Source organism: Oncorhynchus clarkii, chromosome 19 (assembly GCF_045791955.1).
Source record: "Oncorhynchus clarkii lewisi isolate Uvic-CL-2024 chromosome 19, UVic_Ocla_1.0, whole genome shotgun sequence".
NCBI lineage: Eukaryota > Metazoa > Chordata > Actinopteri > Salmoniformes > Salmonidae > Oncorhynchus > Oncorhynchus clarkii.
Genome location: NC_092165.1, coordinates 21,208,489 through 21,222,326, shown reverse-complemented (window position 1 = coordinate 21,222,326; position 13,838 = coordinate 21,208,489). Strand labels below are relative to the sequence as shown.

The following is a 13,838-nucleotide window of genomic DNA, read 5'->3' as shown; positions in this document are numbered from 1 at the left end:
GTTTCCATAATCCTGGTTGCACTGTCCTCAGCACCTGAATTTTAGAGCAAACCTGCTTACCTTGATCTCAGTTGCAGTGTGTTAAAATCTCTTATCTACCACTAGTGGTCATGCAAGACCTACCAAGGGTTAGATTTAAATCCCTGACATGTTACTATGATTATCAGTTTTCTGCCATATTGTTTCACATTAGTCTACAGTGATCATAAGGAGGCAAAATGCAATTGGTATGCTTGGTCAGTATTTTTTGTATATATATATATATATACATTTTAGGGGGTACATCAGCTTTAATATTGCAGATAGATTGTGGATTCTATCAATGTAATTAGCTGCATTATTTCTAATCTCCCACATATTTTTTGGTAAATATATATTTTTATGTATTTTCCGTCTTTATTATTTTCCCTTAACCCTATAATCCCTCCCCTAATTGTAGTAAACTAATGGACAACAGTACTTAGGCTTTTACTTCCTGTGGATACACACTATATACATTTTACGGACACAATTTACTTTAATTATCTTGTTTTTTTGTTATTTTTAGTCCCACCCTTCAGCGCTCCCCTCAACCCCTCCCAGCTATCTCTGAACACCATCCAGTCCCACCCTTCAGCGCTCCCCTCAACCCCTCCCAGCTATCTCTGAACACCATCCAGTTTTGATTTATATTTGCCATATATTTCTAAACTGTGCTGTGATGTTTCACAAAAGTTCTGAACCTTTCTATTCTCATAGTTTCTACAGATTGTAAATTAAAGCAAACGTTTTTGGCTGAGAGTATTATTATATTATTGACTGACTATGACTTTTTAATCACCCAGCAGTGCTATTTGCAGAGTTAGCTTCAGGTAAATGTTGCAATTCTTCAACCATTCCTGAACATGCTTCATATGGGCAGTACCAAAACAAATGATCTAATGATTCTGTCTCTTTGCAGCAAAATCTACAGAACTGGTTTGGTTGTATCACCTCGTATATATTAGTCTAAATACATTCTATTGGTTGCAAGAATTTGGTATAGTTTAAATTGAAAAACTATACGTTTTGAATCCGGCGTCGTATTGTATATCGGTTCATAAACCATGTACCATGGAATCGGTACATCGAAAATCTCTTCCCAACTACAATATTTTGCAGCCTGCATGGCACAGCTTATTATTTACTAATCTGCTAGAGAACCAGTTTGGATTCAAAGCCTTTATCGAGAGGTCTAATACTTTAATATTTAATATTTTTTTGCCATCTGAATTCATATTCATTACCGTGCATTAAGAAAGTATTCAGACCCCTTGAATATTTCCACATTTTGTTACATTACAGCCTTATTTTAAAATTGATTAAATAGTTTTTCCCCCTCATAAATCTACACACAATACCCCATAATGACAAAGCAAAAACAGGTTTTTACAAAAAAACTATCACATTTACATAATATTCTTTACTCAGTACTTTGTTGAAGCACCTTTGGCAGCGATTACAGCCTCGAGTCTTCTTGGTTATGACGCAACAAGTGTGGCACACCTGTATTTGTGGAGTTTCTCCCATTATTCTCTGCAGATCCTCTCAAGCTGTCAGATTGGATGGGGAGTGTCGCTGCACAGCTATTTTCAGGTCTCTCCAGAGATGTTAGATCGGGTTCAAGTCCGGGCTCTCGCTTGGCCACTCAAGGATATTCAGAGACTTGTCCCGAAGCCACTACTGTGTTGTCTTGGCTGTGTGCTTAGGGTCGTTATCCTGTTGGAAGTTGAACCTTTGGCCCAGTCTGAGGTCCTGAGCGCTCTTGGGCAGGTTTTACTTTGATCCGTTCGTCTTTCCCTCGATCCTGACTAGTCTCCCAGTCCCTGCCGTTGAAAAACATCCCCACAGCATGGTCCTGGGAGTCTTTAAGTGGCTTTTGGAAAACTCCAAGCGGACTGTCGTGCCGAAGAGTGGCTACCGTCTGGCCACTCCACCATAAAGGCCTGATTAGTGGACTGCTGCAGAGATGGTTGTCCTTCTAGAAGGTTATCCAATCTCCACAGAGAGACTCTAGAGCTCTTTCAGAGTGACCATTGGGTTGTTGGTCACCTCCCTGACCATTGCTCTTCTCCCCCGATTGATCAGGTTGGCCGGGTGGCCAGTTCTTGGAAGAGTCTTGGTGGTACCAAACTTCTTCCGTTTAAGAATGATGGAAGCCACTGAGTTCTTGGGGACCTTCAATGCTACAGAAATGGTGTGGTATCCTTCCCCAGATCTGTGCCTCGATACAATCCCGACTCCGAGCTCTACGGACAATTCCTTCGACCTCATGGCTTGGTTTTTGCTCTGAAATGCACCGTCAACTGTGGGATCTTATATAGACAGGTGTGTGCTTTTCCAAATCATGGCCAATCAATTGAAATTATATGAATGCTTGGTCAGTATTTGTATTAAACCATTCCCTTCTCTAAACTGATTAGTCATTTCCCTAACTCTTATTAATATGGTTTTGATCCCCCCATGGGTTACATATTCTGAAAATACGATAGTGATAAAATATTGATTGTGATAAAACAAAAATCCACAAACTATCACATTTGTCCTGTTTGTTACAATTTTTTGGGAAAATAAATATAGGTATGTACAAGCTGTATTCTTTTGAAATATATCCAGCAGATAGCTCTTCATTATTGTATACATTTTACCCTAAGAGATATTTTGTTCAGGGCCTCAGTGCCCAAAGTATTGGTTTGGTCTGGGTCTTGGCTAGTCTTTGTGGTCTCAACTCATGTGGTCAAGATACATAACATCACTAGCCCAGTTTATACCTGGTGCTCACATGTGGATGTCGTCATCCGATCAAGATGATCCAATCACAATTTGACACAGCTATACTAAAATGTATATTTTATCAGTACACTTTCTCTGCATTGTGACCAGATTTTGTGATCCCTCTGTATGCAAATTATTTGACAGATATTGTTTCAAATTAATATGAATGTATTCATTTTAAGACAATGGTGCCACCTGTTAACTTTACAGGGCTAGATAATGATGATTTAGATGTTTTTACAGTCCAAATCTGTCTACACTTGTGAGATATCCAGACACAATGAGTGCTCTGCTACCTCTGCAGGTGGTCAGGAAGATCAGATCACAATGTGTTTTTTGATCATCTACACCTGTCTACAAATGTGGGCACAATCAGTATGTTGACAAAATCAGGACAAAGGACGCGTGTTATCACCAGGTATAAACGAGGCTACGGAGTACCATCTTGCCCTGGCACCTTGCTTTAAATGTGGATGTTGTATTGGCATGATAATGTTTAGGGAGATGGATACTTTAAGAGGGTTGGTCTGCATCTTGTTTTTCCACATTTCAACAGATCTTGTCATTGTCTCAATACGCTAAATTTAGCTCTGGTTGTCAAGAAGTTAGATCTGGAATGGTTCTGAAGAGGTTGGGTCTGGTTTTCCGGTCTTCAGTTCATATTTGTTCCCAACATATTAATAAACATGCCATTGATTAGTCAAAGACTTGTATTTTAAGGTTCCTTGAATTGTTTCCTTTAATTAAGAGGGACCAAAAGATGCATATCATTTATAAGAATTAGACTTCTCAGATTAACATTATACAAACATATGTTTAGTGTTGTAATTTACAAAAAAAATATATATCACCATCTGAATACACACGTGTCAAATCCTGCTGTCTCCCGAAACTATGTACATGAATACAAGGTTTCTGATATTTACAGAGTACTATATAAAGCAATATTTTACACACACACACACACACACACACACACACACACACACACACACACACACACACACACACACACACACACACACACACACACACACACACACACACACACACACACGTTTGCATTCGCCCCTAAAAATGAAAACACAATCGACCACTAATATACAATCCTGATATACTTAGTTAACATACCTAAGACACGCTGCCATAGTGAGAAGAAATGTCATTCAAAAAAAGTTGAGAGAAACAGAAATGACATGGTAGACGGGCACTCCACAATTTGATCACCAATTGCAAAGGAATTTACTTGAAAAAGCTTGAAACTGAAGAATATTTCATAATCAATAATTGTGGTAGAAAAATAAGCAGTGCAGTATTGAGGCTCATGTACAAAAAGGTGACATAGTCCATTGACTGCAGAGGGTCAAATAATTGATTGTCGTCACTGCAATGATATGGGCCTTGCTTTGGGCTGCTGAACTTGCAATGCCAGGGGTACATTATTGGAAGTACTATCTAAAAGGCAGAGAATATAGCCAGCTATCTCTCATTGCTTGAGAAAAATAATAAGTAAAAAAAGCACATTACATTGTATTTCTTTACATACCATATCATCATCTTAAAGAATACATCTGAAACTATATCACACCATGCACACATAAACCACACACTCTCCCTATCACCTAATGATAGGCCAATGCACTAAATGTATCCAGCCTCATCATCAAGTCTGGATAAGTGTAGCCTAACAAACTGCATTGCATAATGAAAAAATGAAAATAATGATTTTTAATATTTTCAGAAACACTGAAATATGCATACAACATTACAGGTAGTATGTAGTAGACCTGCAATATTCACCTGTTTGTCTTTGTCTTTGATGTTTTTAATGTAATGTGTATGTGATTTGTGTTGATTTGTGTTATCTTATAAGGACTATTGATGGATCAAATTAAATCCTAATAAACAATAAACGTGTTGAAAAGTAGCCTATGGCAGCGCTAAACACACGGTACTAAGGACAGGACGTTTAACAATACTGACTGAGAACTAGTTGCATTCGGATCGGACCAGATCCGGCTCTTAGAGTTTAGATAAGACTCATCGGGTCTTGAATCTGGCTTCACTCAGCACTGCAGCTTGCGGATGCTGCGCGAGATCCTCTTGAACTCACGCTGGCCCCGCTGCCAGCGCTTGAGCGAGGTGATGACCAGGTGGCCATCCATCTTCTGGCCCATGACCAGGTAGGAGGCGTTGATGTCGTTCATCTCGTCGCACACACACTGCAGGCCATCCTTGAGCCAGAGCACCGTCTTGCGCAGGTCTCGTTCCGTCACACCGCTCAGCTTGTAGATGGTCTTGCTCTTGGTCTCGGGCACGATCTTGGTGTCGCCGTTCATGTAGGAGATCTCCTTTACCTTGATCTTCAGGGCTGCGCAAAGCAGGCAGGGTTGAAAGGAAGAGGTTGAGGTTAAGGTTTCGATTTGTTGGACTTGAAACTGGGTGCTAACAGGCCTGCAGTAGGTAGCCGACATTTGTATATCTATAAAAGCAAAGACAAGACTGTATCTACTTAGAATTTAGGAGTAGGACTTACCGAAGTCGTTTTTGCACAGGTTGTCAACTATTTCATTGTCATTTTCCTCCTTTTCCTTGCAGGCGTCACACACTCTGGGCACTACAGGAGAAACGAGAGCAGATGTTTTATACTCCCACTGTAAATTCAACAGGTGTTCTATCAACTATAACACAATACAGCAAATGACAGTGTAAAGAGTAAAGCTATTCATTCTTTCTCACATTCCACTGTTGAGTGATCCTCAGGAGTAACCCATGGAGATCGTGCTGTTTAAACATCCCCTAATTAAGGGAACAACCCAGTAAACACAGGCCCTGCCCAAAGGAGGGGATTCCACAAGACTCCCCACTAATTAACCTGATGTTCACTCTTATGAAAATCCACGAGGGAATCCAGGAGCTCCAGGAACATGTTTTTTTTAGGCTATTAGGTTTTATTTAATTACTCCATTTCATTACCCCATTAGATCTCAATAGGCTACTGCATAAAATATACCATCGGCTGTTTGCTGTAGTCATGATATTGTAGGCTAGGACATCTTTTGCCTTGACTTTATTTATTTTATCAGTATTCTGTATCTGAAAATCTTACTCAAAATGTAAAACTTTTTGTTATGTTACCATAATAAAGCCCTGTATTTTCAGAACTGGTTAAACAGGTTTACACAAATATATAATCGATTTGAGGTTTATCTTTTGAATAACTGAAGTGTAGTCTAGCCGAATTATGCCAATACCTTACCTTCTTTGGTGACTGGCATGGAATAATCGATGCCCGCTGGAGGGATACACAAGTCATTGTCTTGGGGGAAGCGCTCGCAGTCAAGCATATCTGGCCACGGGAACCCGAACGCGGACATCACCGGTGCGCAACCGTGTTTGACGCTCACGCACAACGACCTGCACGGCTGGATAGGCTCGTCCAAATCGTGCAGACACACCGGTGCAAAGAGAGAGCAAAGAAACTTCCTCGTGTCGGGGTGACACTGCTTCTGGACCAGTGGAATCCACGAAGAGGCTTGCTGCAAAACCTCGTTCATGGTCTCGTGCCCGAGAAGATTCGGGAGGCGCATCTCGGTGTATTCGATGTCATGGCACAAGAGAAGATTGGCCGGGATGGGCTTGCAGTTATTCTTTTTGAAGAATAACTCGGGCTGACCGAAATTGTATAATCCCTGGATGGCCATGCACGCAGGTAATGTTATCGCCCATATTAAGGACAGAATGTAGTAATTCATAGTTGTTGCCTAAATAAAATACAAATGATCTAAGATAAAAAAAAAAATTATCGAAAAGTTGAGCTGCAATTCCTTCATCCAGGTGTTCTTCAGCATCAGTAGCCTACATGAGTAGAGGACCACTGACAATGTTCTGAATATGTAGTAGCCTAACATGGTGTTTTCTTGTGGGCATGTTTGGGAGGAGTCAGTGTCGTGAAGTGATCTCATCTATTGGTCCAGTTTCATTCCTCGGTTTCAGGTGAACATTCGACTGGCAGAGTTACATTCTCAATTATTTTGAGTCTGGGTGGAATTAAAGTCAATTACTACTATTGAATACAAACAATTAAACAATAGAGTTCACCAGAGAAAGATGCATGAAAGTGTGCACTGGGATATTTTCTAGTGTACAATGTTCTTCATTTCTCATTTCTAGTGTACAATATTCTTAATTTCCTATTGTAGCAAAAACATATGTATATACAAACCAAGGTTTATTTGAAAAATGGCGCTGGAGAAGAAGGCAGACGCTTTACATGTCCCCAACTGATTGTGTTTTTTTGTTCTTTATTTGCGTTTTTTTATAACTTATATTTTGTGCATAATGTTGCCACTACCGTTTCTTATGACAGATAATAACTTCTGAACATCAGGACTGCTATTACTCACCACGGACTGGCAGAAACAAGCCCGACACAAACAATATACTGCTTTCTCGGAAACAGGCCCATATCGCCATGATTTGTGTGAAGAGGCGGAGAATTCGAGGCAATTGAATAAAACCCCACTTCCTTCCATTCTGCTAGCAAATGTGCAATCTTAGGAGAATAAAATATATGACCTACGGGCAAGATTAAACTACCAACCATTCAAAACTAATATTTTATGCTTCACGGAGTCGTGGCGGCAGGATAGAACAACAGCGGTGTCTGGTAAGACAAGGGGTGGCGGGCTATGCATTTTTGTAAATAACAGCTGGTGTACAATATGTAAGGAAGTCTCAAGCTTTTGCTCGCCTGATGTATCTCACGATAAGCTGTAGACCACACTACCTACCTAGAGAGTTTTCGTCTGTATTTTTCGTAGCTGTTTACATACCACCACTGTCAGAGGCTGGCACTAAGACAGCATTGAATGAGCTATATTCCGCCATAAGCAAACAAGAAAACGCTCACTCAGAGGCGGCGCTCCTAGTAGCCGGGGACCTTAATGCAGGGAAACTTAAATCTGTTTTACCAAATTTCTATCAGCATACAAAGCTGTCCCTCACCCTCCATTTGGCAAATTTGACCATAACTCTTATCCTCCTGATTCCTGCTTACAAGCGAAAATAAAAGCAGGAAGCACCAGTGACGAGATCAATAAAAAAAGTGGTAAAATCAAGCAGATGCTAAGCTACAGGACTGTTTTTCTAGCACAGACTGGAATATGTTCCGGGATTCCTCTGATGGCATTGAGGAGTACACCACATCAGTCATTGGCTTCATCAATAAGTGCATCAATGACATCGTCCCCACAGTGAATGTACGTACATACCCCAACCAGAAGCTATGGATACAGGCAACATCCGCTAATCTAGCTAAAAGGCTAGAGATGCCACTTTCAAGGAATGGGACTCTAACCCAGAGTTTATAGGAAATCCCGCTATGCCCTCCGACGAACCATCAAATAGGCAAAGCTTCAATACAGGACTAAAATCGAATCGTACTACACCGGCTCTGATGCTCGTCGGATGTGGCAGGGCTTGCAAACCATTAGACTACAAAGGGAAGCACAGCCAAGAGCTGCCCAGTGACACAAGCCTACTGGACGAGCTAAACTACTTCTATGCTCGCTTTGAGGCAAATGGCACTGAAACATGCATGAGAGCACCAGCTGTTCCAGAAAACTGTGTGATCACACTCTCTGCAGCGGATGTGAGTAAGACCTTTAAACAGACTGATTACCAGGACGCTTACTGCGAGCATGCGCTGACCAACTGACAAGTGTCTTCACTTCAACCTCTCCCTGTCCAAGTCTGTAATACCAACATGTTTTAAGCATGTTCTTGTGCCCAAGAACACTAACGTAACCTGCCTAACTGACTACTGATCCGTAGTACTTACGTCTGTAGCCATGAAGGGCTTTGAAAAGCTGGTCATGGCTCACATCAATACCATTATCCCAGAAACCCTAGACCCACTTCAATTTGCATACCGCCCCAACAGATCCACAGATGATGCAATCTCTATTGCACTCCACACTGCCCTTTCCCACCTGGACAAAAGGAACACCTATGTGAGAATACTGTGCATTGACTACAGCTCAGCGTTCAACACCATAGTTCCCTCAAAGCTCATCAATAAGCTAAGGATCCTGGGACCGAACACCTCCCTCTGCAATTTGATCCTGGACTTCCTGACGGGCCGCCCCCAGGTATTTGTATTTATTATGGATCCCCATTCCCACTCTTCCTGGGGTCCAGCAAAATTATGGCAGTTAATACAATTTTAAAACATTACAATACATTCACAGATTTCACAACACACTGTGTGCCCTCGGGCCCCTACTCCACCACTACCACATATCTACAGTACTAAATCCATGTGTATGTATAGTGTGTATGTATAGTGTGTGTGTGTGTGTGTGTGTGTGTGTGTGTGTGTGTGTGTGTGTGTGTGTGTGTGTGTGTGTGTGTGTGTGTGTGTGTGTGTGTGTGCGTCTGTGTTGCTTCACAGGCCCCGTTGTTCCAAAAGGTGTTTTTTTTAAATCTAATTTTACTGATTGCGCGTCAGTTACTTCATGTGGAATAGATGGTAAGGGTAGGTAACAACATATCCGCCACGCTGATCCTCAACACAGGGCTCCCTCAGGGGTGCGTGCTCAGCCCTCTCATGTACTCCCTGTTCAGTCATGACTGCACAGCCAGGCATGACTCCAACACCATCATTAAGTTTGCAGATAACACAAGTGGTAGGCCTGATCACCGACAACGACGAGACAGCCTATAGGGAAGAGGTCAGAGACCTGGCCGTGTGGTGCCAGGACAACAGCCTCTCCCTCAACATGATCTTGACAAAGGAGATGATTGTGGACTACAGGAAAAAGAGGACCGAGCACGCCCCCATTCACATCGGGCTGCAGTGGAGCAGATTGACGGCTTCAAGTTCCTTGGTGTCCACATCACCAACAAACTAATATGGTCCAAGCACACCAAGACAGTCGTGAAGAGGGCACGACAAAACCTATTCCCTATTTCACTACCAAGCATACCTCTTTGCAATTGGAGCCAGCAGAATGGGAGAAATACCTCACACATGCTACAAAACTATCAGTCTTGCACTTTTTTTTACTAGCTAGAGCTATATCACTTAATTTAGGCTTTTCAGTCTCCTATGCTTTTTGAGTCAGCTGCCCAAAACAATAGTAATACATTAACTAATTAAAACCCATAAGCTACACCTTGTCTTTAGGAAGTATGGAGTTAGGAAAGCTATGTTGAAAGTGGCACTCGACTCAAATTAACGCATGGATAAATTATCATCATCGCCAGAGGTTAAATCTCCTGGCCCACTCCTCAGGTTTATACACCATATGGTGAAATATAGTCCAGTGTGAGAACCAGAGCTTGGCGCATTGGACCCAGGGGTGAAACTCTATCCTCCCCCATCGGCTGCAGCCCCATCCTGGCTCCCATCCCACTCAACACCCCCTGGGCTGGAGTCTCGTCTACAGACAGCCAAATGGTTCTTCTCAGCCTTGACATCCTGCCCTATTTTCTTCTTGGGGAAAAAAAGAGAAAGAATGAATGGTGAAAGCTTTATTTTAAAGGTTGATGTTGTTCATGCTCGCAGGAGTCTTTTTTCCGACAAGTATAACTAGATCAATGTGTAAAAGGGAGAGCTGGAGTTGACATGGTCAGCAACCTAAGTCATGGCCTCCATTTCCTTACTAGAAAGTCAGTACTCTGAGAAGAATGTTGATTTTCAGCCACACACAATAACATAAGGAAGCATGTACATTGCATTGTTCTAGTGCATTTAAAATGTTATAAAAGCAACACAAATGTGTTCTTGCTCGTTAAAGATGCACTCTCGAATAATTTCAGCCGGTAGTTTTGAAAATGATGATCACGAGCAAAAAACGGTTCCCCGTTTTTTGTGTACCACGTCATCCAATTGTGTTCTGCGACATCCATTTCCTGTGATACCTTATGGATTTTACAATTCGTATGATATCATACCAATTTTGCAATTCGGGTGTATGTTAAAGGTGCACTCAGGGATCTTAAGCACAAGAAATTGTAACATATTGCACAAATTGGATTTGTAACTTCCCAATATGTATATGTGGTCTCGCCATCTCTTCTTCACTTCTCGAGATCCCCTTCCAGCACCACACAACAAGCAGATCTGTTCAAATAACATTAGTTGTCTTTCAAATGCTTTAGCTGTGATTAATTGCCCTGCCTGTCAAAATTGAACCAATAGAATAGTCCCAAAAGAGCAAATCACACCCACCTGGCACAGTGGCACTCCAGGCAGGCTCAAGCAAATGTTTATAGTATTTGAAGGAAAATCAGGTCTGCATAGCAATCACTTTGTTCGCCCTAGAAGTCGTTATAAGTAAATGGCAAGAGGGAGGAGAATGGAAGTCAATTGAAAACAAGAGAGTCATTTACAGTGTCTGAATTAAACCTATCATTAAAGTTTATAGCTTTAAGTCCGTACATTTTTCAGTTGGGAGGGATAAAGAGGATGGATATGTTGGGAAAATGCTTAAAGTTTGGGACTTTTATTCTGTGGTAAAACAAGACAGAACTTCCATAATATAAACAACTAGGAGTGTTTTGCATGAGTAAACTGTCTTTCAGTCCAAATGAATAGCTGACTATTTACCCATTCCCTTAAATTAGGTGTTTTATTGTTCGCTAACCATGATAAAATACTTCTAAAATTCTCCTGGAATGAGTCATCATAGAATCATGAGTAGATGGCATACCTTCTACTGAGTCACACATTTCATCTCTTTATAGAGGCTTGTATGGATTTGTTACGAATAATAGTACCTATTACGCCCACATTTCAGGAAGGCAGATCACCTAGAGCGCATTTAGAATGTATAAACATATGTATTTGCTGTCAAAGCAAGGCCCATGTGTGTTGGGACAATGTGAAACTGACTACAGGACATTTTAACCATCCTCCAATAACATTTAGACTGCTGCTCGCTCAGTGTCAAGTGTGCACGTACCGGAGTGTAACTTATCTACAACTGCTTTTTATTTACATAGGGAAAATGTGCCCCCCCAGTGGTCTAAGGATCAACTGAGTCCAGTGGTACGTTTGTGGTGCCCCCAGTACCTTGGAGTCAAAGGTTTACCCTGCTTTTATGGGGCAACGCTTCTCCCTTCATGCTTGCTCCTCTTCGTAGTGTGCAAATTCCACAAACACTAAAGCCCCCATTAACCCGCTACTCGGCTCCCTTTGACCCTCAGGGTCCAGAGGCTAAGCCACGCAGCGAGCCCGGCTATTTAAACCCAAGGTTTGATAGTTCAAGTGACAATCCATTCTGTTGGGCTACCGAGGTGACATAAAGGTTACAAACGGGAGCACGGCTTATACTGGGGAGTCTTAACGTCTCGCTACACCAGGGCCTGTATTCACAAAGCGTCTCAGAGTAGGGGCGCTGCCCTAGGATTAGGTCCCCCCCCTGTCCATTACGATCTGAAAGGGAAAAATGATTCTAGATCGGTGTACTCCTACTCTAAAAAGCTTTGTGCATACGGGCCCAGACAATGGTTGTGGACCCATTCAATGGGAAAGTTAAGGGGCGTAGAATGTGTTGAGGTTTCACAGGTTCACGGGGCATGGGTAAAATCACTGGGGAAGCCTGTATGTGTTGTGATAATTGTGTTGTTTTCTCTATAACCTATTAGGTCATATGCCTTGCCACTGTGATATATAGGCCTAAGGCCGTGACAATAAGAAGATAACAGTGGCAGAATAAATTCAAACACACCTTTGTTTCATCACAAAACTGGAGAGCAGCATCTGTCCAGTGAAGTCCACAAAGCGTATTTCATTTAACAAACAGTTACACGACCTACAGCATGGTCAAGCAAGTGAATGTTTCCGTCATTTTCATGCTATTGATTTCGAACCATGGAGAGTTCCCGCAAGTCGCTAAGAAAACAGGAGCTGCCATCTGCTACAGATGGCAGCTAACATTAGCCTACTACATCTAGCTACATATTGAACTTCCATCCTTTCAGGCCAGGGGCACAATGTATGAATTTATGGTTGGTTGGATCAGAATCACAGTTATATAATCACTAACCAGTACGGATAATTAATTTAAAACAAATTGCTATCTCCATCCATGGCTAATTTAGGAAAGGGACAATTTTATCTAACTAGCTAGCCACCGGAGGACAACAACACAATGAGATGCAATAATTCAAAATTTTTCTGTCAATGACTATTTGCTTTTGATGTGATTGGTGTGAAGCCAAATCCAAACTGTCTTCCCATGACACTTCTATTCACAGTTGAGGTCGTTCAGTTTAGCTCAACGCTGATTGGATATTATTATTATTTTAAAATTATTATAAAGGGAGGCCAAATGCTCACTGGCTTCCCTTGCATTCAATGCTACAGGCAGCAACAAGGTCATACTCTCTTTGACCAGGCAGCATCAGATATAGTTGAAGTCGGAATTTTACATACACCTTAGCCACATTTAAACTCAGTTTTTCACAATTCCTGACATTTAATCCTTGTAAAAATTCCCTGTCTTCGGTCAGTTAGGATCGCCACTTTATTTTAAGAATGTGAAATGTAGTAGAGAGAATGATTTATTTCAGATTTGATTTATTTCATCACATTCCGAGTGGGTCAGAAGTTTACATACACTCAATTAGTATTTGGTAGCATTGCCTTTAAATTGTTTAACTTGGGCCAAACATTTTGGGTAGCCTTCCACAAGCTTCCACAATAAGTTGGGTGAATTTTGGCCCATTCCTCCTGACAGAGCTGGTGTAACTGAATCAGGTTTGAAGGCCTCCTTGCTCGCACACGCTTTTTCAGTTCTGCCCACAAACTTTCTATATGATTGAGGTCAGGGCTTTGTGATGACCACTCCAATACCTTGACTTTGTTGTCCTTAAGCCATTTTGCTACAACTTTGGAAGTATGCTTGGGGTCATTGTCCATTTGGAAGACCCATTTGCCACCAAGCTTTAACATCTTGACTGATGTCTTGAGATATTGCTTCAATATATCCACATCATTTTCCAACCTCATGATGCCATCTATTTTGTGTTGTTCA

General features: G+C 41.5%; 1 protein-coding gene across 1 annotated transcript; it reads right to left on the bottom strand.

Moving 5' to 3' along the window:
- Positions 1–4,201: 4,201 nt before the first annotated feature.
- On the bottom strand, positions 4,202–6,614 carry LOC139374162 (secreted frizzled-related protein 2-like). The gene is made up of 3 exons (XM_071115172.1): positions 6,053–6,614; positions 5,330–5,410; positions 4,202–5,164 (listed from the first exon to the last, which is right to left on the bottom strand). The coding sequence occupies exons 1-3, from the start codon at positions 6,546–6,548 to the stop codon at positions 4,860–4,862; spliced, it is 882 nt and encodes a 293-aa protein (XP_070971273.1). The 5' UTR covers positions 6,549–6,614; the 3' UTR covers positions 4,202–4,859.
- Between the last annotated feature and the right edge of the window lie 7,224 nt (positions 6,615–13,838).

Coding starts and splice junctions, on each gene's coding strand:
- LOC139374162 (XM_071115172.1), bottom strand. CDS start 6,548: ATGAATTACTACATTCTGTCCTTAATATGGGCGATAACATTACCTGCG. Junction 5,411..6,052: donor CATGCCAGTCACCAAAGAAG/GTAAGGTATTGG, acceptor TTTCTCCTGTAG/TGCCCAGAGTGTGTGACGCC. Junction 5,165..5,329: donor CCTGTGCAAAAACGACTTCG/GTAAGTCCTACT, acceptor TGCTTTGCGCAG/CCCTGAAGATCAAGGTAAAG.